The sequence below is a fragment of the Moschus berezovskii genome, chromosome 23 (genome assembly GCF_049115385.1).
Source record: "Moschus berezovskii isolate FMDL1 chromosome 23, NW_MosBer_1.0, whole genome shotgun sequence".
Lineage (NCBI taxonomy): Eukaryota > Metazoa > Chordata > Mammalia > Artiodactyla > Moschidae > Moschus > Moschus berezovskii.
This window is the reverse complement of record NC_142482.1, coordinates 23,359,980-23,386,167: the sequence shown is the minus strand read 5'-3', so window position 1 is coordinate 23,386,167 and position 26,188 is coordinate 23,359,980. Positions and strand designations below refer to the sequence as shown.

The following is a 26,188-nucleotide window of genomic DNA, read 5'->3' as shown; positions in this document are numbered from 1 at the left end:
GCAACACTAATTACAGGTACATTAGGGCTCCTGCTGCTGTTGAAACCTATGACCAAGAGTCTGGCAAACAGACGCTGAGAGCAAGGCTGTGGGCCTTACCACGTTCCCACGCCCAGGCCAGGGTCGGCCCTTCACACCCAGGACGCCCACCCAACCTTCACAGCCAGTCCTGACATCACCTGCCTCTCCCTGAGCCACCGCCCAGTCCCAGATACACCCTGCGGAGACCACCATCCCACCCACGGGGGAGGCCCCTGCCAGGGCAGCAGTTGGTCAGGGCACAGATGTGCCCCAAGCACCGGCATCCTGCTAGGAGTTCCTGGGGCTGCTGAGGCGGCAGGCCTGGAGGAGGCCTACTTACTGAAATGGAGCAATGGCGTCTGCAGGGAGGTCAAAGGTTGAGTTCTTGGTTTTCTTGTTGTAGAAGAACTTCCTCTTGAAGCTTTTGCTGAATCCCATCGTCCATGGCTCTGATGGGAAGAAGGGGACAGAGGCTCAGAAGGGACACAAAAGACCCTTGGGGAATGGGTCAGGCCTTCCTCCCTGGTTCCTCCATGCCCTCTCCCCCAAACAGCAGCAGAGAACAGCCTGGGAGGACACAGCCCTCATCATCACCCACAAGGGCTCCAGGAGGATGCCTAGGATGACTACTCAGCAAGCCCACCTCCCCCAGGGCACCATCTCTGGGACCCTGGCTGAGGAAACAGGATTCTATTAGCCAGAGGGAAGAAGATTCAACAGGAGATATAAATGGCCTGGTTTGTCTTTCTGGATCTGCCACTGCCCATGAGGAAGGCCCTTCTCCTGCCATAAGGCCACCATATGTACATATACAAGTTGGGCCCCACTCTCCAGCCCCAGCCCAACCCCCAGGACTACCAAAGACACAAGAGCTCAGGGATGACAGTCCCCCTCAACGTACACCTGGCTCTGCCCCACCTCAGTAGGAAGCCCTGAGCTCCGGCCCAGGCGGGGTGTAGGCCAGTCGCCCTGACGGAGGGAGGGAGTCAGGGAGGGGCTCATCACCCACCATTCACCGTCCTGACGATGTAGAGGCCAGTGGGCACGAAGTGCCGGTCATCCCGCCCTGTGTAGCTGAGCTTCGGTGTGCCACTGGAGCCCTTGATGATCTTCATTTCTAACCTTGATTTTCCCGAACAGGCGTGCAAATAGGAAGTGTGTGTGTGAGAGTCAGTCCTGACGTTAATCTCTGACTAATGTCAAAACCAGCCAACACAATACTTGAATCTCCCTCAGCTCAACATAAGAGAGACTGAAGCAGAGACTTGAGTTGCTCCAGGTCTCACAGTGGGGTGCTGGGTTTAGAACTCAGCCTCTGAACTCCCATCTGAGCAGTGGAGGCAGGGGAATGGCACACGCGTCTGCTATGTTGCTGCTGTTTGCGGGGTATCAGGGTGACACCAGCTGGGGTGAGATCTGAAACCCCCAAGTGCCACTGGGCCTTTGGTTCACCAGCCATGGTCTCAGTGTGGCCACTAAAGAGTTAATTCGGGAGCTCTGAGACCAGGTCTGGCTCCAGTGGCCACAGCGGGCACACCCAGGATGAGCCCCCAGATCTGAGCACCCTGCACAACGGCTGAGAACACGAGGAAGCACTTAGACCCTCCAACCCCCAGGCTCAACCCCTCTCAGCACCAGGGCCTTGCATTTACAGTGTGTTTCAGGCAGCTTGTGCTCTGCCTCTTGTAGGGACACTCGTAACCATTACAGCATCAATGAGCCCGTATTTCTGCCTGACTCACACCTGCCCTGCTCCCCTCCTGACGTTGCTGAATCAGCTCAGCCGGGGGCCTCTGGCTGCCGGGCAGCCATGCAGACAAAGGAGATGGGGGTTAGAGGAGCCGCGGGGGCCACTTGGCGCTGCACCCCCAACCCATCTCTACAGAAAAGCAGAGGAGTCCTGGACGCTGCCACACGCCCCACCCCAACTCCTCTCAAATCCTGAGCTCCCTGGCTGAGCCACTCACCTAACAAAAATCTTCTCCATCTCCTCCAGCCGGTACACCTCCTTCACCCTGTGGAGAGAGGTGCAGAGATGATGAGGGCTTCCCAGGGCACCTGTCTGGGCAGCAGGGGGAGGGCAGGAGGCTGCGCCTGCAGGCCCCACACCACCCAGGCCCCCAGCCTGGCACTGCCTGCACAGACAAGCCCCAGGGTTCACAGCTGCCAGGCACCCTGGAGCCTGGCCAGGGCAACTGGGGAGCAGAGCCACGGCTGAGGAGGACGGGAGGGAGGGAGAGGAAGGTCTGCCAGTATTCCAGCCCCACGTCAGCATCACTAGAGGCCAGGACGCTACGGGCCAGGCTCTCGTCCAGGTCTGTCTACATGTATTTTAGGCCTTCGGGTAGCAGAGTTGCTTCCAAATCATCCGAACAGGCCTATTTCCATCACGGGTGAGGAGACCCTTTACCCAGCCCCCCAGCCCTGGGGGCTGCTGAGCACGCCTTTGGAGCCACTACTGGGTAAGGTGCCCAGAGACTGAGCGACCAGACCCCACACAACAGAGGCAGGGTCCCTGAAGCAGCTTCTCAGGACCTGGCAGACAGGACATTTTAAAGTACGAGGAGAAATCACTTTTTTAGACTTTCAGAAGATTTCTATAAAGTGCATTCTTACTACTGGATTTAATTCTAAGTAAATTTGTATTAAAAAGAATAATGAAAATTATTTTTTCAGTCTCTAGACTCACGAAGCCCCAAAGATAATAACATCAGACCTCAGCCCAGACTAGAAAAGTCTGTTCTCTCTCTGTCTGCTCTGACTGTTCTTATCCTCCTCGCCTCCCACAGGGTCTGGACCTTTTCATATCACCTCACATGGCAACAAACCATGGCCTTCTTTCCATGCACCAAGAATCCCATTACCTCAAACCACCCTTCTCTTTATCACATTCAAAATCTCCCATTCCCTCAGCACCCTTTTCTTGCCTGAAAAAAAATGAAAAGGCCAGGATTGATATGCTAATGACACCCAAGCACGAATGTGTGGCTAACAGGTGTGTTAGCGCCCTCAGAAGCACGTGCGTCTGAAATGAGGACGCCTGAACCCCGAGGAGTGAATCTCGCGGGTGGAGGTTGGCCTGCTGTGACAGGCGGGACGGGGAGATACTCTGGGGCAAGCAGGCACCTCTCCAGGACCCCCAAGCACATCACTCATCAGTGGCGGTCTGGCCTCCGCTGAGCCCTCCCCCACCTCACAGGACAGGGGGGCAGGCACTAACCAGAAAGAAGCAACAGGGAAGGAGGGTATGGGGGAGGTGATGCGCTCACCTGATGGGATTCATGTCAGGCCGACTAGGCTTAGAAACAGCTTTCACAAATTTCTCAGCAAGCTGAATCCTACAATCCAATGGAGTCTCTCAGAGGCAAGTAAGAGTACCTCTCAGGACCCCCGCCCCCAGAGCATCTTCATGGCACCGGTGGGAGGACACTCCTGAATCTGCAGCAAAGCTGCTCTAAGAGGCGGCACCACATCCCCCTGGAGGCCCCCTCCTGCCCTTCTCCACCGACATCATCGGGGAGGCCAGCTCCCCCTCTCTGGATTCTGACCTCTAATTTTACAATTTTACGACATCTTGGTTGGTTTTCCTCAAGTGTAACTTTGGCTGTGCTCAGTCACCTCCAGCAGAACTTCCAAGTATCATCTTTATTGTAAACGTCTGCTCCTTCACCCCAAACCACAGTGCACCCACTCAGATGAGCCAGCTTAGGAGTGATGTCAGCGGCATGGCAGTGTAAGGGTGTACTGTAACTCCCTTTATACAACTGATTAGCATCCGTCCACAAACAGAAGTGGGAATTGTGGGACCCAGGTGAACTGACTTAGGTGGGGCCACCAAGCACAGAACACATTCTTCATGGGAGAAGACCCTCCCTCTCCCCATAAGGTCACCCTCTTGCTCAGCCCTAAAGCAAACATCACTCCTGATCTAAATAGTGGCAAAGTAGAGTGTGCTGGCATCCATGAAGTCAAGGGCAAGCCCTAGTGAATAAAAGTGCCAACACCAACTTCTCACCCTGCCTTGGAACCAGCTAGTGGGTAGAAGACGGAAACTAAGGATGTTCTTAAGCAGAGAAGACCTGAGTGAGGAGCCAAGCCACAGAGGTCGCTGCCATAGCGCCGCCCTGGCCCACCTCCCCCTCTGTCCCCCAGGGCCCAGGTCAGACCGTTGATTAAAGTGCTGCTCCCGCACATCGCTGCCGTTCAGCACGAGGACATCAAGAATGTGGATCGCACTTATCTTCCGCTGGGCCTTCCCCTAGAAAGACAAGGACACTGCCCACCCCGCCAGGCACTGGCCTGGGGCCCACTCTGCCCAATGTGGGCTGCTGGCCGTTCTAACCTAGAGCCGGGGAAAGGGAGGTGCTTTAAACACACTTCTCTCACCTCCCTCCCAGCTGATGCTCAGCCCCAGACTGGCCCAGGCTTCTGAGCAGACAAGAGACCTGAGGCGCTGGATCAACCCCCTTAAATCTCAGACCCAGTGAGACCGCTGCTATGCTGCTCTGGCAGGGGCTGGCTCCTGCTCTGGTCCTCTGCTCCCACTGACTGTTCTGAAAGTTATGTGTATGGTGGTAATACCCAAAGCTCAAGGGAAATAAGTTGCTTCTTTCCCAAGGGATCCTTGGTCAGTAACAATCAATATCTAAAAACTACACAGCAGGTTGACTAGGGCCTTTGCTACCCAGAGATGATCAAGATTTCTGGCACAGAAGGAGACTGTGAGCCTTCCTCCTGAACATACTATGGCTTAAAGCAACTATTGGAGGAGGAGGAATAATTACAAAGCCTTCATTGGGCCCTGGACCCTGTCAACCACCACATACAGTGTAACCCAGTTAACTTGGGGTGTGTAGAGGGGGAGGCAGTGCAGAGCCAAGCCCAGCTGTGCCTCAGTTCCCTAGATGGCAGAGCCACAACGCGTGAGCAGAACCACCTCTGACCTCCCCTTTCAGCTCATGGACAATCTCCACAGAGAGCAGAGTATCCCGGGGTAGCTCTGTCTTCAGGTCCAGCTTGACCCAGCGGTCTGACTGTCGGCCATCCCACGTGTAGATCTGAGACTTCTATGGGCAGAGAGAAAGGGTTAGGTCAGGCAGAATAGGGACTGAGCAGTGAGAGGTCAGTTCTCAAAAAGGCTTTCAGTTGGTGGCTCCAAGCTGACGGGGCTGGAAATGCCAGAAGAGGTCTGGAGAAAGGAGCTGGTGGTACTTCATAAGCGAGGAGCACAGTATTGCCCTCCACTGCCTCGGCAGAAAAGGAGCACTCTGACTTGGTCCTGCCGCGGGGAATAGGCTCAGGCACCATTCAGGAGGCCTGAGTCCATGATCAGAGGCCCTCAGGAAAGATCCAGCTTGGTGTATGTGCGAAGAGGGTTTAGTGAAGGATCCAGAGAGCAGAGCAGAGAGACAGTGAAGAGGGAAAAAGAGAAAAAGTGAGAGGACACAGAGAAAGGAAGTGAGGAAGAAGACAGAAAACTATACAGGAAGACCAGTCAGAGTTGGGGGGAGTGGTGAGGACTTTACCCAGCTCAGATAAAAAACTGAGGCCGAGGCTTTCCCTCGCCTCATGTTACATTCCAAAGGCACCAGAGTAAGGATAGGTGGTGTCTCTGTGAGACAGGGATGGCAGGGGTGGGGGCGGTGCTGCCAGGGCTCGAGCCAGCCGAGCCTGCTGACCGTCCTGCTAGACCAGGAGGCACCACGTCACCAGGAAGGAGGCAGGGCTCCCGTCAGTAATGCACCAAAGTGAACAAGCAAATACATGAGTAAGTGAAAGAATGACACATGGGTAACTCAGAGGAGGAAAGGAAGGGAAGTTTCAAGAAATACCTTCCCTGGGGTCAAAGCGCCAGCTCCTCGGTGCCAAACAAACACGCGCCAAATGTGGCAGGCGGCTGTCCAGATTCCCACAGGCAGAGAGTATGGTTCCACCACCCAAGCCGGGGAGGAAACCAGCTGCAGACTTACCCCCAGGCCGATGAGGAACTTCTGCTCGCTGCCAGACACCATGCAGCGGTAGTCGAGCACTGGGCGGATCTTCTCCAGGGTCTTGGCAGTAAGCAGCGTGGGCTTATAGCTGAAGATGTCAATCTCAGTGCCCTGCAGCCCCGGGTCAGAGAAAACACGGCTGGGTTGGGGGAAGGGACAGGCGCTCAGTAAGGGGGGCTGGGGGGTGGCGGGTGGATGGGGACAGGAAGCACTTGCTCTCTGAAACATGCCCCCTGCTCCACCTAACCAGGAACAAACTGGGAGCTAATTCCATCTGCTTGGAGTGTTCCTTTAGGACCTATTAGAAGAGGCTGGAAAAGGAAAGAACACCGAGTCCCTGAGTACAGATCGATTTACCAGAGCTATAAGGAAATGTCACCAGAATATAAAAGCCTCCCCTTCAATAAAACTGAAAGCAAAGACTTGCAAGCAGTTGATCTGAAAGCAGTTAAGTGATCTCTCCACCTGTTTCAGAAAAATTTACACATGCTGTTTTTTTGAGGCCATCTTGAACCTCATTCTCCAGTCCCTGACCTTCACAACAGCTCAAGATTTGGGCCAGATTTAAATGAAGCCCAGGGAAAAGCTGGAGTTCAGGTGGTAGGAAAACACAGGGCAGAAGAATTCCGGAGACCACTCACCAGAAACAGAGCCTAGGGCTGGGCCGCTCCCCTGTGGAGCTCTCCTGGCAGCCCCTCCTGACCCTCTGACCAGCTCCCGGCCTAAGATCACCTCGCACTTCATGTCTCCCCTGCAGGCACATGGCACCCTAAACTTGCCGGGGAGTAAGAGCCAGCACCACCCTTGGGGCAGTGGGAATGCTGATCACAACACATCTCAGGCCAAGAATCTTCAGGCAGCCTGGTGGGCTCTGCGGGAATTCAACACCCTCACCAAAAGTCCCCACCTGTAGGAGGTCTCAGCCCACCCCTGAAGCCCACGTGGTACCTACACAAGCCCCCTGCCAGGCACCTGGAGGTCTCAGTGGTACCACCTCTTACCAGGCCTCTCTCTTTATTTTCACTAGACACCAAGCTTACCTGGATGAGCTCAAAGAACTTAGATTTTGGGTCTGTGGAAGAAGGAGCAACTCGAGCTTGGTCCGGGATCTGAAACAAGAGCAAAGAACTTCGGTTTTCAAGTGCACTTTTGATCAGGGTTGTGTGTGAGCCTACACGTAGGCTCAGATTGGGCAAGAAGAAATGGCAGCCAAGGAAGCTGGAAAGGGGGCTACGGTGGCCACTTCAGTCACTGCTCCCTTTCAGGCCTTGTGGTAACATTCCTTCAAAGCCATTTACCTTTCTCTGGGGCTCTCTGTGGTCAATACTGCTACCCAGGGCCACCAGCAGGAAACTGAGGCCTGTTCACCCACCACCGTTGTCCTTTCTGACCAGTCTGCGGGGCTAAACTAGGAGTGAAAGAGCCAAGGAAGTAACTCCCAACAGTGCTGAGAGATCCAACTCTTGAGTGCTCTAGGGGCCGGCCAGGCTGGGAGTCAGTCCCAGTCTTCTCAAAAGCTTCCCTGCCCTGGAGCAAAACTGGGTGGGGGGACACTCACCCCCCAGAGCTGGAGGCACTCCTTCCGGATCTCTGCCTGCCGAGGCTCGATCAGGGTCCTGGGAAAATGAAGCCAGTAAATGAAACCTCTGTGCAAGCAGTGTGCCTCCTGCATGCCCATCAGAACCCCAGGGAGAGGAAGTCGGGTGAATGAACGTGTGCATGCCCACATGAGGCCAAGCCGCCATTACCCAAGGTACTTATAACACTCACACGGCTCTGCCTCGGGGAGATGAGAGCACAGGGGCACGGAAAACAAGATGATCTCCTTGTTCAACCACAAAGGGAAGGGAGGAGCCACCCTCCTGACCACCCTTGATGGCAGGGTCCCCAAACACCCTTCTTTCAATTACCCATCAGAACACACTGGTTCCTTCCCTGACACAGACCACATGAAGTCCATCCTGTGGACATCGCCATGCCCGAGGAAGCTGAATTAGCTCCTGCTCACCCCCTACCAGAGGTTTTCCTTGACCAGTCCTCCCTCTCCTTGCCTGATCACTCTTTATGTCCCCTGAACATTAGATATTCTACACATGCCCCTCTACAGTCTCTGATGCACTGGTAACAATTTTTCCTGTATCCTTTGCCTGGGTTACTCTTATCTGTCCAAAGACAACGTAAAGCCTTTGAGGCCGAGGTTCATGTCATACGCTTCTTCGCATCCTTCACCAAATATGGTAAAGTATGAGATAAAAAGTAGGTATTTTTAAATGTTTGTAGAAATAAAGAGCTCAGGTTGGGGGTCGGGGGTGGGGAACAAAACATAAAGATCTTCCCTTGAAATAGGTGAATTCTGGAAAGGGCAACACTCACGTGTCTTGCACAAAGGCACGGATTTTGGCCAGAGCTTTGATCTGCAGACTACAGTGGCTGGAATTAAAAAAAAAAAAAAGATTTTATCTCAGAAGGATTACCAAAAAAGACAGCCTACGGTCATCAGGACAGAGAAGTTTAGCCTGAGCAGTGGCCATCTATGTTTGGGGAAGGGGTTAAAGTCAAAAAAGAACCCTTTCAACCACACCCTTAAGGTACAGTTACATGGACCTGATGAAGGCTTAGGGTAAAGCAGAACAGAGTCAAACTGTCCAGACACTCAGATCTCAAGCCCAGCCAAAAGGAAGACTCTGATCTCATTCTTAAAGATCTGAGGACTTCCCTGTGGTACAGTGGATAAGAATCCACCAGCCAATGCAGGGGACATGGGTTTGATCCCCAGTCCAGGAATATCCCACATTCCGCAGAGCAGCGAAGCCTTTGCACCACAACCACCGAACCCAAGCTCGAGAGCCTGTGAGTCGCAACTACTGAAACCCACGTGCCTAGAGCCCGTGCTCTGCAACAAGAGAAGCCACTGCAATGAGAAGCCCGAGCACCTCAGCAAAGAGCAGCCCCCTCTCACCACAACTAGAGAAGGCACGCTAGCAGCAACAAAGACCCACAGCAACCAAATAAATTATTAAAAAACCAAAAAACTGAAAGCTGCAGTGAAATTATTTTTTTGGCTGCATTGTGCAGCTTGCAAGATCTTAGTTCCCCAAGCAGGGATCCCCAAACCTGCAACCTTTCAATTAGAGTCCTAACCACAGGATCACCAGGAATTCCCTGAACTGATTCTAAATGAAGCAACAACACAGACCAAACCGAGTTCAAGTACACACTAAACTGACTTACCTGCGCTAAGAGCTGCCCCTACTACCTTAGCCTCCACGACTCTTAGAGACAAACTTTTTCATTTAAAAAGTGTGACGTGATAAAGCAAGAAAATGTGACCCAGTGACAAGAGAGGGAAAACAGTCCAACAGAACAAGACCAAGAGATGATCCAAATGTTGAAATTATCAGACAAGACCTTTAAAAATAACTGAAACATATGTTAAAGGATCTAGTGAAAAAGGTATAATATACTTTAAAAGATCGAAAATACTGGCAGAGATATATAAAAACTTTTTCAAAAGCAAAAATTCTAGAAATGAAAAATAGAGATAAATGGTATTATTTATTTAGCTAATTTACAGAAGTATAGTTGATTTACAATGTTAGTTGCACGTATACAACATAGTAAATCAAATTTTTATATATTATACTCTATTTAAAGTTATTATAAAACACTGGCTATAGACCCCTGTAGCTTACATATTTCACACACAGCAGTTTGCACCTCTCAATCCCTTATCTTGCCTCACCCCTCCTTCCTCTCCCCTTGGTAACCTGATAGTTTGTTCTCTATTAGTCCATTTCTGTTTTATTATTCATTTTTTCTGATTCCACATATAAATGATAACTTATCTGACTGATTTCACTAAGATCCACTGCTCTAGGTCCATCCATATTGCTGCAAATAGCAGAATTTCATTCTTTTCTTTTTAATGACTGTAATATTCTGTGTGTGTGTGTGTGTGTGCGCGCGCGCGCGCGCGCGCCCATCAACAATGTACTAGGGTTTCCTTTTTTTCACTTCCTCATCAACATTTGTTATCTGTAGACTTTTTGATGATGGCCATTCTGACAGGTGCAAGGTGATCACGTTTAATTTGCATTTCTCTGATTATCAGTGATGTTGAGCATCTTTTCATATACCTGTTGGCCATCTATATGTCTTCCTTGGAGAAATGTCTATTCGAGTCTTCTGCCCATTTTTTAATTGGGTTGTTTTTTAATTGATATTTAATTATATGAATTATTTATATATTTTGCATATTAACCCTTTATCAGTCTTACCATTTACAAATACTTCCTCCCATTCAGTAGGTTGTCTTTTCATTTTGTTGGTTTCCTTCGCTGTGAAAAAGTTTTTAACTTTAATTAGGTCTCATTTCTCTATTTTTGCTTTATTTGTCTTAGGGCCTGATCCCTCCACCTCTAAAATTTCTACTCTTTATGTCAGAGTGTTCTGCCCTTGTTTTCTTCTAGATTTATGGTTTCTGGTCTTACATGTAGGTCTTTAATCCATTTTGAGTTTATTTTTGTATATGGCGTGAGAAAATGTTTTAATTTCATTCGTTTACATGTAGCTCACCAGTTTTTGCAGCATCACTTACTGTTATAGAGACACAAAGACACAGAGACTGTTTTTTCTCCAGTGTATATTCTTACCTCCTGTGTCGTAGATTAACTGACAAAATATAAAGGGAAAATCCTGAAAGCAGTCAGAGGAAATAGGACACATGACACACTGACAAGGTTTATCCCTATGACTAGTTTATCACTACTACTAGTCTGCGAGTTTTAATGAGTAGATGTTTAATTTTGTTGAATATTCTTTCTGTATCTATCAAAATTATATTATTTTTCCTCTTTATTACTTTAATACAGTGAAGTACAAAAAATGGTTTTCAAAAGGTACACAAATCTTGCATTTTTAGATAAACTCCAGTTGATCATGAGCATTACTTTTATACACTGTTAAATTTGATTAACTAATTTTTAAAAATTGTATTTAAATTTTTGGCTGTGCTGGGCCTTTGCTGCTGTGCAAGCTTTTCTCTAGCTCCGGAGAGCAGGGGCTCCTCTCCAGGTGCGGCCCCCGGGCGCTAGAGCACAGGCCCAACAGTTGTGGTGTGCATGCTTAGTTGCTCCACAGCTTGTGGGATCTTCCTGGATTCGGGATTGAACCCATGTCTCCTCCACTGGGAGGTGGATTCTTTACCACTGAGAACCAAGGGAAGATTTTTATGTATAGGCTCATGAGGGGTATTAATCTATAAATGTGTAGTCTTCTGAAGTTTTGGTGAGATGGTTGGATGGCAATATCAACTCAATGGATATGAGTCTGAGCAAACTCTGGGAGATAGTGAAGGACAGGAAAGCCTGGCATGCTGCAGTCCATGGGGTCGCAGAGTCAGACATGACTGAGCGACTGAACAACAAATAATATATATATTTAAATGCTATAAATTTCCCTTTATTAATCCTTTTCTAATTCCTTTAGGTATATATATATAAAGGAACATATATATTTATCTATTCATCTGTCTATGGACATTAAAAGACATTCAAATTGGAAAGGAAAGCAAAAAATTATTTACTTCCAGAAGATACGGTTATATATGTAAAAAATCTTAAGGAATCTACCAAACTACTAGAACTAATAAGTAAATGAAGCATTCACACAAAATATGTAGTCAGTATATAAAAATCAATTGTATTTCCATATACTAGTAATGAACAGTTAGAAAATGAAAGTTTTAAAACACCATTTACATACCCACAAAATTCTTAGAAATAAATTTAATAAAAGATGTGTAACATTTCTACACTGAAAACTATAAAACTGCTGAGAGATATTAAAGAACCCAAATAAAGACTTCTAGATGAAACTTCTGACTGATATTCTAGTCAGAATATTTTCATTGCTTTAGTACAGTGAAAGTTTTTCAGAGAGACAACAAGAATCACCAACAAAAATTAAAAATTGATAAACTGGATTTCAGCATCAAAATTTAAAACTTCTTGGCAATCAAACTGAAAAGAAAGAAGTAAAATTATCTCAGTTTGCAGATGACATGATCTTTTATGCAAAAAAATCTAAAGATTCCACAAAAAACTGTTATAATAATCAGTCACATTTCTACACACTAACAACAATCTGAAAATGAAGTTAACAACTCCATCTACAATAGGATCAAAAAGAATAAAATACTGAGGAATAAATTAAATCCAGAAGTGAAAGACTTGTACACTGAAAGCTGTGTAACACTGCTGAAAAAACCGAAAACAGATATAAATAAATGAAAGGGCATGCTGTGTTCATGGATTCAGTTCCGTTCAGTCGTTCAGTCGTGTCCGACTCTTTGCGACCCCATGAATCACAGCACGCCAGGCCTCCCTGTCCATCACCAACTCCCGGAGTTCACTCAAACCCATCAAGTCGGTGATGCCATCCAGCCATCTCATTCTCTGTCGTCCCCTTCTCCTCCTGCCCGCAATCCCTCCCAGCATCAGAGTCTTTTCCAGCGAGTAAACTCTTCGCATGAGATGACCAAAGTATTGGAGCTTCAGCATCAGTCCTTCCAATGAACACCCAGGACTGATCTCCTTTAGAATGGACTGGTTAGATCTCCTTGCAGTCCAAGGGACTCTCAAGAGTCTTCTCCAACACCACAGTTCAAAAGCATCAATTCTTCGGCGATCAGCTTTCTTCACAGTCCAACTCTCACATCCATACATGACCACGGGAAAAACCACAGCCTTGACTAGATGACCTTGGTTGGCAAAGTAATGTCTCTGCTTTTTAATATGCTATCTAGGTTGGTCATAACTTTCCTTCCAAGGAGTAAACGTCTTTTAATTTCATGGCTACAATCAGCATCCGCAGTGATTTTGGAGCCCAAAAAATGAAGTCTGACATTGTTTCCCCATCTATTTCCCATGAAGTGATGGGACCAGATGCCATGATCTTAGTTTTCTGAATGTTGAGCTTCAAGCCAACTTTTTCACTCTCCTCTTTCACTTTCATCAAGAGACTTCTTAGTTCCTCTTCACTTTCTGCCATAAGGGTGGTGTCATCTGCATATCTGAGGTTATTGATATTTCTCCCAGCAATCTTGATTCCAGGCTGTGCTTCTTCCAGCCCAGCATTCCTCATGATGCACTCTGCATATAAGTTAAATAAGCAGGGTGACAATATACAACCTTGACGTACTCCTTTTCCTATTTGGAACCGGTCCATGTCCAGTTCTAACTGTTGCTTCCTGACCTGCATATAAGTTTCTCAAGAGACAGGTCAGGTGGTCTGGTATTCCCATCTGTTTCAGAATTTTCCAAAGTTTGTTGTGATCCATGGTCAGAGGCTTTGGCATAGTCAATGAAGCAGAAATAGATGTTTTTCTGGAACTCTCTTGCTTTCTCCATAATCCAGCGGATGTTGGCAATTTGATCTCTGGTTCCTCTGCCTTTTCTAAAACCAGCTTGAACATCTGGAAGTTCACGGTTCACATATTGCTGAAGCCTGGCTTGGAGAATTTTGAGCATGACTTTACTAGCGTGTGAGATGAGTGCAATTGTGCAGTAGTTTGGGCATTCTTTGGCATTGCCTTTCTTTGGGATTGGAATGAAGACTGACCTTTTCTAGTCCTGTGGCCACTGCTGAGTTTTCCAAATTTGCTGGCATATCGAGTGCAGCACTTTCACAGCATCATCTTTCAGGATTTGAAATAGCTCAACTGGAATTCCATCACCTCCACTAGCTTTGTTCGTAGTGATGCTTTCTAAGGCCCACTTGACTTCACATTCCAAGATGTCTGGCTCTAGGTCAGTGATCACATTATCGTGACTATCTTGGTCGTGAAGATCTTTTTTGTACAGTTCTTCTGTGTATTCCTGCCACCTCTTCTTAATATCTTCTGCTTCTGTTAGGTCCATACCATTTCTGTCCTTTAGGTCCATACCATTTCTGTCCTTTATCGAGCCCATCTTTGCATAAAATGTTCCCTTGGTATCTCTAATTTTCTTGAAGAGATCTCTTGTCTTTCCTATTCTGTTGTTTTCCTCTATTTCTTTACACTGATCACTGAGGAAGGCTTTCTTATCTCTCCTTGCTATTCTTTGGAACTCTGCATTCAGATGCTTATATCTTTCCTTTTCTCCTTTGCTTTTCGCTTCTCTTCTGTTCGCAGCTATTTGTAAGGCCTCCTCGGACAGCTGTTTTGCTTTTTTGCATTTCTTTTCCATGGGGATGGTCTTGGTCCCTGTCTCCTGTACAATGTCACGAACCTCCGTCCATAGTTCATCAGGCACTCTATCAGATCTAGTCCCTTAAATCTATTTTTCACTTCCACTGTATAATCATAAGGGATTTGATTTAGGTCATACCTGAATTGTTTAGTGGTTTTCCCTACTTTCTTCAATTTAAGTCTGAATTTGGCAATAAGGAGTTCATGATCTGAGCCACAGTCAGCTCCTGGTCTTGTTTTTGCTAACTATATAGAGCTTCTCCATCTTTGGCTGCAAAGAATTTAATCAATCTGATTTCGGTGTTAACCACCGGGTGATGACCACGTGTAGAGTCTTCTCTTGTGTTGTTGAAAGAGGGTGTTCATGGATTGGAACACTTAATATTGTTAACATGACAACACTACCCAAAGCAATCTACAGATTCAATGCAATCTCTACCAAAACCCCAATGGCAGTTTTTGCAGAAATAGAAAAACCCATCCTAAAAATCATACAGAAACTCAGGGGACCCCAAATAGCCAAAACAACACTACAAATGAAGAACAAAGCTGGGGGCCTCATATATCTTGAGTTCAAAAAACTTTACAATACTACAGTAAAAAGTATGGTACTGGCATAAAGACCAATGGAACAGAACAGAGAGCTCAGAAATAAACCCTCACATGTCCGATCAAATGATTTTCAAAAAGAGTGCCAAGATCATTTCATGGGGCATGCATATAGATAGTCTTCAACAAATAATGATGGGAAAACTCGATATCCACATGCAAAAGAATAAAGTTAGACACTTCACATTACCCATAAAAATCAATTCAAAATGGATCAAAGATCTAAACATAAGAAATAAAACTGTAAAACTTTTCTTTCTCTCAAAAGATAACACAGAGAAAAGCTTCACGACACTAGTTTTAGTGATGGATTTCTTGAATGACACCAGAAGCACAGGCAATAAAAGAAAAAAACAGATAAACTGGACTATATCAAAATATAAAATTTCTGTGCAAAGGGCATAATCAATAGAGTAAAAAACAAAAACAAAATCCTACAGAATACAATATTTTCGAATCATACATCTGATTAAGAGATTAATACCCAGAATGTATTAAGAATTCCTATAACAACAAAAATCAAGCAAATCAGTTTAACAATGGGCAAAGGGAGGTCTGTCAAGATGGCACAGTAAGACCCTGAGCTCACCTCTCCACATGGGACACCAAAATTACAGCACAGGAACCTGGAATATCAGATCCATGAATCAAGGCAAATTGGAAGTGGTCAAACAGGAGATGGCAAAAGTGAATGTCAACATTTTAGGAATCAGCGAACTAAAATGGACTGGAATGCGTGGATTTAATTCAGATGACCATTACATCTGCTACTGTGGGCAGGAATCCCTTAGAAGAAATGGAGTAGCCATCACAGTCAAAAAAAGAGTCTGAAATACAGTACTTGGATACAATCTCAAAAGTGACAGAATGATCTCTATTCATTTCCAAGGCAAACCATTCAATATCACGGTAATCCAAGTCTATGCCCCAACCAGTAATGCTGAAGAAGCTAAAGTTGAATGGTTCTATGAAGACCTACAAGACCTTTTAGAACTAACACTCAAAACAGATGTCCTTTTCATTATAGGGGACTGGAATGCAAAAGTAGGAAGTCAAGAAACACCTGGAGTAACAGGCAAATTTGGCCTTGGGAGTACAGAATGAAGCAGGGCAAAGGCTCATAGAGTTTTGCCAAGAGAACGCACTGGTCATAGCAAACACCCTCTTCCAACAACACAAGAGAAGGCTCTACACATGGACATCACCAGATGGGCAATACCAAAATCAGATTGATTATATTCTTTGCAGCCAAAGACGGAGAAGCTCTATATAGTCAGCAAAAATAAGACCGGGAGCTGACTGTGGCTCAGATCATGAACTCCTTATTGCCAAACTCAGACTTAAACTGAAGAAAGTAGGGAAAACCACTAAACAATTCAGGTATGACCTAAATCAAATCCCTAACGATTATACAGCAGAAGTGAGTAATAGATTTAAAGGACTAGATCTGATAGAGTGCCTAATGAACTATTGTCAGAGTTTCGTGACACTGTACAGGAGACAGGGACCAAGACCATCCCCATGGAAAAGAAATGCAAAAAAGCAAAATGGCTGTCTGAGGAGGCTTACAAATAGCTGTGAGAAGAAGAGAAGCAAAAAGCAAAGGAGAAAAGGAAAGATACCCATTTGAATGCAGAGTTCCAAAGAAGAGCAAGGAGAGATAAGAAAGCCTTCCTCAGTGATCAGTGCAAAGAAATAGAGAAAAACAATAGGTTGGGAAAGACTAGAGATCTTTTCAAGAAAATTAGAGATACCAAGGGAACATTTCATGCAAAGATGGGCTCGATAAAGGACAGAAATGGTATGGACCTAACAGAAGATATTAAGAAGAGGTAGCAAGAATACACAGAAGAACTGTACCAAAAAGATCTTCACGATCCAGATAATCACGATGCTGTGACCACTCACCTAGAGCCAGACATCCTGGAATGTGAAGTCAAGCAGGTCTTAGGAAGCGAAGCATCACTATGAACAAAGCTAGTGGAGGTAATGGAATTCCAGATAAGCTATGTCAAATCCTGAAAGATGATGCTGTGAAAGTGCTGCACTCAATATGCCAGCAAATTTGGAAAACTCAGCAGTGGCCACAGGACTGGAAAAGGTCAGTTTTCATTCAAATCCCAAAGAAAGGCAATGCCAAAGAATGCTCAAACTACTGCACAATTGCACTCATCTCACACGCTAGTAAAGTCATGCTCAAAATTCTCCAAGCCAGGCTTCAGCAATATGTGAACCGTGAACTTCCAGATATTCAAGCTGGTTTTAGAAAAGGCAGAGGAACCAGAGATCAAATTGCCAACATCCACTGGATCATGGAGAAAGCAAGAGAGTTCCAGAAAAACATCTATTTCTGCTTTATAGACTATACCAAAGCCTTTGACTGTGTGGATCACAAGAAACTGAAAAATTCTGAACAAGAAGGGAATACCAGACCACCTGACCTACCTCTTGAAAAACCTGTGTGCAGGTCAGGAAGCAACAGTTAGAACTGGACATGGAACAGCAGACTGGTTCCAAAAAGGAAAAGGAGTACGTCAAGGCCGTATACTGTCACCGTGCTTATTTAACTTATATGCAGAGTACATCATGAGAAATGCTGGGCTGGATGAAGCACAAGCTGGAATCAAGATTGCCAGAAGAAATATCAATAATCTCAGATATACAGATGACACCACCCTTATGGCAGAAAGTGAGAAGAATTAAACAGCCTTTTTTTTTTCCTATTGGAGGCTAATTATTTTACAGTATTATATTGGTTGGTTTTGCCACTAAACAGCCTCTTGATGAAAGTGAAAGAGGAGAGTGAAAATGTTGGCTTAAAGCTCAAAATTCAGAAAACAAAGATCATGGCATCTGGTCCCAACACTTCATGGCAAATAAGATGGAGAAACAGTGGAAACAGTGGCAGGCTTCATGTTTTTGGGCTCCAAAATCACTGCAGATGGTGACTGCAGCCATGAAATTAAAAGATGCTTACTCCTTGGAAGAAAAGTTATGACCAACCTAGACAGCATATTAAAAAGCAGAGACATTACTTTGCTGACAAAGGTCCGTCTAGTCAAACCTATGGTTTTTCCAGTGGTCATGTATGGATGTGAGAATTGGACTATAAAGAAAGCTGAGCTCCGAAGAATTGATGCTTTTGAACTATGGTGTTGGAGAAGACTCTTAGGAGTCCCTTGGACTGCAAGGAGATCCAACCAGTCCATCCTAAAGGAAATCAGTCCTGAATATTCAATGGAAGGACTGATGCTGAAGCTGAAACTCCAATACTTTGGCCACCTGATGCGAAGAGCTTACTCATTTGAAAAGACCCTGATGCGGGAAAGATTGAAGGTGGGAGGAGAAGCGGATGACAGAGGATGAGATGGTTGGATGGCATCACCGACTCAATGGGCATGAGTTTGAGTGAACTCCAGGAGTTGGAGATGGACAAGAAGGCCTGGTGTGCTGCAGTCCATAGGGTGGCAAAGAGCAACTGAACTGAACAGACCATCTATCTATGAGAACCACGTGAAAACTAGCAGAAAAGATTTTTCAGATATAAAGAAGAAATCACAATGAGATGGGTAGGAGAGACAGAGATGAGGTATAGACAACACCCACAACCCTGAGTGGGTAACTCACAAATGGAAAGAGAACCACAACTGCAAGGGTTCTCCCCAAGGACTGAGGCATCCAAGCCCTGGATGGGACTCCCTGGCCCAGGGACTCTGCACCAGGAAAACGAGCCCCATAGCAGGGCTTACTTACAAGTGAGCTGGAGGGCTGTAGGAAACAGACTCTTAAGGGGCACTTGCAAATTCTCACATATTCCCAAGTCCCAGTACTCAGATGTAATTTGAAAGGAGTCTGCCGATCTTTAAATTAAAGAGCCTCCCTGAGAGACAGGAGGCCACTGGGACTCCTCCTGGGGACATATGGTTGCGGAACTAAGAGCCCATAATGCCAGGAAGTGCGGCCAAAAAAAAAAAAGCAAAATTAATAAACTGAAATCTGTTGCATTTCTATACACTAACAACAAACTATCAGAAAGAGAAATTAAGAAAACAATACCATTTACAATTGCATCAAAAAGATAAAATACTTACAAATAAATCTAACTTAAGAGGTAAACCAAGAGGTAAAAGACCTGTACTCATAAAACTGTAAGACACTGATTCATTCAAGAAACTGAAGATGACAAAAACAAATGGAAAGATATACTGGAAGATACCAGAAGAATATTGTTAAAATGACCATACTACCTAAGGCAATCTACAGTCAATGCAAACCCTATCAAAATACCAATGGCATTTTTAACAGAACTAGAACAAATAATTCTAAAATCTGTGTGAAACCATAAAAGACCCCAAATAGCCAAAATAATCTTCAGAAGAAGAACAAAGCTGGAAGTGTCATGCTCCCTAATTTCAAACTAGGAAATATGAGCAATTAAGCTATGACCAAGGAGGCAAGAATATACACTGGGGAAAAGACAGTTTCTTCAATAAATGGTGTTGGAAAAACTGGAGAGCTACATGTGAAAGAATCAAACTGGCCTACTTTCTCACTCCTTATACAAAAATAAACCCAAAATGGATTTAAGACTTAAATATAAATAATACTTGAAACCATAAAACTTCCAGAAGAAAACCCAGGTAATATGCTCTTTGATACCAGTCTCAGCAATTTTGGGGGGACATATTTCCTTAGAGACGAGAAACAAAAACAAAACTAAACAGATAGTACTACATCAAAAGCTAAAAAGCTTTTGCACAGCAAAGGAGACTACCAACAAAACAAAAAGGCAGCCGAATGGGAGGGAGATAGTTGCAAACAATATATCTGATAAGGGGTTACAATACAAAACATAAAGAACTCATACAACTCAACATAAAAAATGAAGATGTGGTGTGCGCGTACGCACACACACACAGACACACACACAGAGGAATATCAGTCATAAAAGAATGCAATAGGGCTTCCCAGTGGTTCAGTAGTAAAGAATGTGCCTACCAATGCAGGAAATACGGATTCAATCCCAGGTCCAGGAAGAAACCAAATTCTGCAGAGCAACAAAGCCCATGCACCCAGCTCCTAAGCCTGTGCTCTGGAGCCTGTGCAACTACGGAAGCCCGCACACCCCAGAGCCCTGTGCTCTGCAACAAGAGTAGCCACTGCAATAAGAAGCCCACACACCGCAGTGAAGAGTAGCCCCCCTCACTGCAACAAGAAGAGCCCACACAACAACAAAGATCTAGCACAGCCAAAAATAAATAAATTTTTTAAATTATTAAAAAAAAACAAACACGTGGAAGGGAGAGGCTTCCCATACCAAGTGATTCTCTGTAGACAACTTTAAAAAAGAATGAAATAATGCTATTTGCAACAACATGAATGGACCTAGAGATTATTATACTAAGTGAAGTAAGTCGGATAAAGACAATATCACACAATATTACTTTGATGTGGAAACTAAAAAATGATGCACAGGTACTTATTTACAAAATAGACTAATTGAAGTTGACTCACAATCACTGAAAACAAACATGGTTACCCAAGGGGGAAGAGGCAGAGAGTGATAAATTAGGAGTTCGGGATTAGCAAATACAAACTACTACATATAAAACAGATAAGCAATAAGGTCCTACTGTATAGCACAGGAAAGTATATTCAATACCTTGGAAAAATGGAAAAGAATGTGAAAAATAATATATATATACGCATAAAACTGAATCACTTTGCTGTACACTAGAAACTAACACAACATTGTAAATCAACTATATTTTAATTTTAAAAACACTTGCTTAAACTATAATTTTAAAAACTGATTAAAGAATAGGCAGAGGATTTAAATATTTTTCTGTGGAAGACATACAGATGGTCAACAAACACATGAAAAGATGTTCAACATCACTAATCTAATCAGGAAAATGCAAATCAAACCCACAATATCACCTCCCCCTGTCAGAATAGCTATTATCAAAAAGACAACAAATAACTGTTAGCAAGGAGATGGAGAAAAAGAAACTCATGCAGTGTTGGTAGGGATGTAAACTAGTACAGTTACCATAGAAAACAGTATGAAGGTTCCTCAAAAAATTAAAAATAGAACTACCATGTGCTGTGTTGTACTTAGTCGCTTCACTTGTGTCTGACTTTGCGATTCTATGGACTACAGCCAACCAGGCTCCTCTGTCCATGGGGATTCTCCAGGCAAGAATCCTGGAGTGGGTTGCCATGCCCTCCTTTAGGGGATCTTCCCAACCCAGGGAATGAATCCAGGTCTCCCACACTGCAGGTGGATTCTTTACAGTTTGAGCCATGAGGGAAGCCCAAGAACACTGGAGTGGGTAACCAGCCTATCCCTTCTCCAGGGCATCTTCCCGATCCAGGAATCAAACCGGGGTCTCCCGCATTACAGGCGGATTCTTTACCAGCTAAGCAGTATACCAGGGAAGCCGGAATTACCATCAGTTCAGTTCAGTTCAGTTGCTCAGTCGTGACTGACTCTTTGCGACCCCATGAATCACAGCATGCCAGGCCTCCCTGTCCATCATCATATGATATAGCAATTCCATTTCTGGCTATTTTTCCGACAAAAATAAGATATATGCACCCCAATGTTCACTTCAGTATTATTTACAATAGCCAATATATGGAAGCAATCTAAGTGTCCATCAATAAAAGATGTAGTATATATACACAAAGGAATATTACTGAGCTATAAAAAAGAATGAAATCTTGGCATATACAACAACGTGAATGGACCTAGACAGTATTATGCTAAGTAAAATAAGTCAGAGAAAGATAAATACTATACAACTTCACTTATATGTGGAATCTAAAAACAAAACAAATGAACAAACATTAACAGAAGAAACAGATTCTTGGATACAGAGAACAAGCTGGTGGTTGCCAGAGGGGAGGGGAACGGGGAGTATGAGTGAAATGACAGAGGGAGATTAAGAGGTACTTACTTATAAAATAAGTAAGTCACCAGGATGCAATGTACAGTACAGGGAATATAGTTAATAATATCTTAATATCTTTTTATGGTGACGGATGGTAATCAGACTTTGGTGAACATTTTCTAACGTATAAAAATATCAAATTGGACTTTCTGGTAGTACAGTGGTTAAAAATCCAGCTGCCAATGCAGGGCACAAGGGTTCAATCTCCGGTCCAGGAAGATTCCACATGCCTTGAGGCAACTAAGCCTGTGGGTCACAACTGCTGCCTGAGAGTCCTAGAGCCTGTGCTCCACAACTAGAGAAGCCACTGCAGCTAGAGACCTGAGTACCCCAATTAGCCTCTGCTCGCTGCAATTAGAGAAAAGCCCATGTGTAGCAATGAAGACCCAGCACAGCCAAAAATAAATAATTTAAAAAAAAATCAAATCATTGTGCTGTATACCAAAAACTAATTTGATACTGTAAGTCAATTATACTTCAATAAAAAATAAAATTTTAAAAATAAAAGAAAAATAGGCAAAGGACTTGAATATATTTCTTCAAAGAAGATATACAAATGGCCAATTTGCATATGAAAACATACTCAACATTATTAGTCATTAGGGAAATGCAAACCAAAACTACAATGAGAGCCAGTTCAGACCCAATAGAATGGCTATTATGAAGAAAAAAAAATAACAAGTGTTGGTGAAGATGTGGAGAAATTGGAACCCTGACATATTGTTGGTCGGAATGTAGAGTAGTACAGCAATCCCACTTCCAGATGTACACCCGGATGAAGTGAAAGGAAGGACACATTCTTCACACCAACACTCACAGCAGAGTTATTCTCAATAGTTAAAACGTGAGGAAAATCCAAATGTCCATCAACAGCTGAGTGGATAAACAAAATGTAGTATGCACATATAATGGATTATTCAGTTCAGTTCAGTCGCTCAGTCGTGTCCGACTCTCCGCGACCCCATGAATCACAGCACGCCAGGCCTCCCTGTCCATCACCAACTCCCGGAGTTCACTCAAAAAAAAGGAATGAAATCCTGACACATACTACACCACGATGAATCTTAAAAGCACTATGCTAAGTGAAACAAGCCAGAGGCAAAAAGAACAAATACTGTATGAATGCACTTACATGAGGCACATACAATAAGGAAATCCACAGAGAGACAATATCAGAGGGCACCAAGGGCTGGGGATAAGGGGAATAGTTGTTGCTATCTCACAGGTACTGATTTTCTGCTTTGGATGATTCAAAAGCTCTGGAAATGCACTGTGGTGATGGTTGCAGAACAGTGTGAATATATTTAATCCCACTAAATTTCACATTTTAAGAAAGGTTAAAATGATAAACTTTGTTATGTGTATTTTACAATTTAAAAATGACTCAAAAAATTTTTAACTTCTGCTTATCAAAAGACATCATTAAGACAATGAATAGGCAAACCACAGATTGGGGAAAAAAAATTCCCCATATACCAGACACAAATCAGTTTACCAGGCTGCTTAAACACTCTGCAACTGGGAGCTTTGACAAGACCAGTTCTGCCATGCATCCACGCACACCCGTATGAAACTGCAGCATGGCTCAACAAAAAGAAGTCCAGAAATGTGACAAAGCCTCGGCTTTGCTGATTTCCGGTCCCGGGCCTGCTTCCTCATCTACAACACGCTGAAACTTAGTATGGGCTCCACCGTGGTGCCAACTCTTAAATCAAGATGAGAGCATTTATGTATCAGTACCACAGAATGGAAAGTTACAGTACTGAGAGATGATGGATAAAGACTTCCTCTCCTCCTATGTTTCCCTAGGGCCACCTACACATTCAACCTTCTCTGGGAGACCTGGGATTCCACTCTTAGAAATGGCCTTTCCAGTATATGTTTGGCCCCTAAGCACACACTTCTATTGATTCATTGCTACTAAACAACTCTCCAAGCTTCCTCATAAAACTGTTCAATGAGGTTTACCCACTTAGAACACTGAGCCAATGGTCACAACTTTAAATTATCACCACTAACAAGAGGGGGAAAACAATTAATGAAGGTTAAAACAAAAACAAAACCAGCATTCAGATGGCCTATTCGAGAAACTCATGGTCTGGCAAAAGTTTTGATACCAGAAACTTCCAAAACCATGTTTTATACTTGCTTTCCAGCCATCTCTTGCTTCCAGCTAAGGGACTTCATGGGACAGCAGACTTTGATGGCCTTCTACAAATGGAAGCAATTAAAGGGAGATTATTCCTTCCTCCAAGGACACAAAACAAGTCTGCCCTCTAGCTTCACTATCATAGTCAGGCTCCCACAGGCAGGGCTATGCCTTCCAGGCTCCCACCAGCCACCCTGTGACAGGGCATGGGAGCAGGATGAAAGTCCTCAAGGTACTCAAAGTCCTAGGGAGCCCTGGAGCGAGCAAACCGATCTCAGCTACCAGTTTTTCAAAACGGACAAAGTGATACCAAGAGCCAGTCATTCAGTCCTTCATTCTCTTCATCCCTACGGCGTTCCTGATACCCTAGAGATGCCAGCAAACAACAACAAAAATAAACGAAGGAAAAAACACATCGGTCTGCTTACCCCTCGTTGGACCGTATCATGTAGTCAGTAAATTCATGGTCTCCCTTGATCACCTCCAAGGGGACCACAAGGTTGACGTCAGAATCAGTGTTCCGCAGCTGGTTGAGTTTAATGTTGACTGAGAAGAGGTAATCCCGCACTTCATCTATGCCCACCTTCAGGCCCTTGCACACCACATACCTGAGAGGAGAGACCCTGTCACTCTACTGAGCAAGGGCTTCCCCGGCGTAATTCCTCCTCCCTGAACCCCCTGCTGAGTCACAAAACCCCTGTCTACGTACCAAGAACAGAGTGCTGCAAAGTTCACCTCAAATCCTTCCTTCTTAAGTTGGGCTGTGTTTCTACTCTCTATGGCAGTGGTTTCCAATTACCCTGTGCCAGGCTGGCTGAATCACCATCAGGTGGGGAAGTCTGCTAAGTTAAGGGCAAACAGACTCTCCAGGGACGTTTCTAACAAGCCACCTAGCAATCTGGATTGGCTGCATCTTCTCTCACTAGATGCATGGGCACTGTGTCCCACCTGGGATGCAAATAGTGACTCTGGTTGGTGGCCCATTTGTCCTTCAGGTAACCCTTCCTTGGTCTCCTTCACCGTCTGGGGACAAGCCAAGGATCGCCCACAAAAGTGTGGTGAACAGGGTTGGTGGAGGAGGCAGAGGCTGAACAGTGCGTCAGAGAACCAAGAAAATCCAAATCCTCTTGGCGCCAATCACTTTTTTTAAATCAGGGTTTTTTAATGTAGCTTGAGTGCTCATGCCAGAGATGCACCAGGTTTTCTTGTTTTGACATTTAGCCAACTAGTCTGATTCAAAGGGAGAGGAAAGCCTCACCTCTCTGAGTTGGCAGGACGGCTGGTAATCGGCTTAAAGAGACATACTCGTTCAAAGCAGCAGTACAGCAGGTAGACGAGCCCCACGCTGAACGGTGTGAAGAGGTCGAAGGTTTTACAGATGAAGTGGCCTCCTAGGTTAAGAGAAAACACCAACGATAGTCAGCAGCTTCCACTCCAGGAAGTGGGTTGGGTCATCTCAGGGAGTATGACAAAGTCAGGGCCCAGATACCTGAGCCCATTAAAAGTCACAGGCCACAGAAGGGAAAGAGTTGCAGAGGGGACTTTGGGGATTCCATAGCACTTTCCCCCCTAAATTCCTCATTCCGTCATGTGTCATCTCATACAAGCAGACCATTAGTTAACTTTCAAGCCAACCCCAATACATGTTCTTGTACAACAGGGCCTCTGGTGGGTCCTGGGTGGGAAGACGGCAGAGAAGTGTCACCTGTCCGGACAACAGACAGCGCCATGAGGAACTGACAGAGCAGCAGCTGTTTGCTGAGGATCTCCTGCAGGTTCTCCTGTCCCTCCACTGAGAAACCCTGAAACGAGAGCACAAGGGTCCGAGGAGAAAAGAGAAGTGCTGAGAACTGCAGAGAGCTCCTACCTCATCTTCCCTGAGACTTCCTCAGGTGTTTCCATCGATCTCCACCAGCTGACTGACACAGATACAGTCTGAGTGTTTAGATTCTCTGGTGTGGTCATATGGCTCACTGTGGTAAAGACAGCACCTGGGACCCAGGCCTGCCTACTGAGCCAGTGCTTTTTTCCTGCTCTATCACTCCTGGGGATCTGCTCCTCCAAGGAGATGGTCCAGAAAATTTTAAAACTCATGCTGGAATCCAAGGGAAGGATATGGCAAGACACAGGCAAAATACGCTAGTCACAAGCCAACTACAAGACAGGAAACTGAATGCCCTGGTGAGTCCAGTGAGACCCAGGGAACACGTGTGGCTAAATCTATATGGGCTCC

General features: G+C 45.1%; 1 protein-coding gene across 2 annotated transcripts in view; it reads right to left on the bottom strand.

Moving 5' to 3' along the window:
- Positions 1-26,188, bottom strand: part of CMTR1 (cap methyltransferase 1) — a 54,713-nt gene that overhangs the window by 817 nt on the left and 27,708 nt on the right. For both annotated transcript variants that reach the window (XM_055405994.2, XM_088831385.1), the window contains 13 exons: positions 25,661-25,757; positions 25,214-25,346; positions 24,384-24,563; positions 8,385-8,441; positions 7,570-7,627; positions 7,052-7,120; positions 5,991-6,122; positions 4,965-5,087; positions 4,188-4,279; positions 3,291-3,359; positions 1,989-2,036; positions 1,031-1,143; positions 362-470 (listed from right to left, as the gene is read on the bottom strand). In XM_055405994.2, the coding sequence (XP_055261969.1) occupies positions 362-470; positions 1,031-1,143; positions 1,989-2,036; positions 3,291-3,359; positions 4,188-4,279; positions 4,965-5,087; positions 5,991-6,122; positions 7,052-7,120; positions 7,570-7,627; positions 8,385-8,441; positions 24,384-24,563; positions 25,214-25,346; positions 25,661-25,757 (1,280 nt within the window). The remainder of the gene's footprint in view (positions 1-361; positions 471-1,030; positions 1,144-1,988; positions 2,037-3,290; positions 3,360-4,187; positions 4,280-4,964; positions 5,088-5,990; positions 6,123-7,051; positions 7,121-7,569; positions 7,628-8,384; positions 8,442-24,383; positions 24,564-25,213; positions 25,347-25,660; positions 25,758-26,188) is intronic.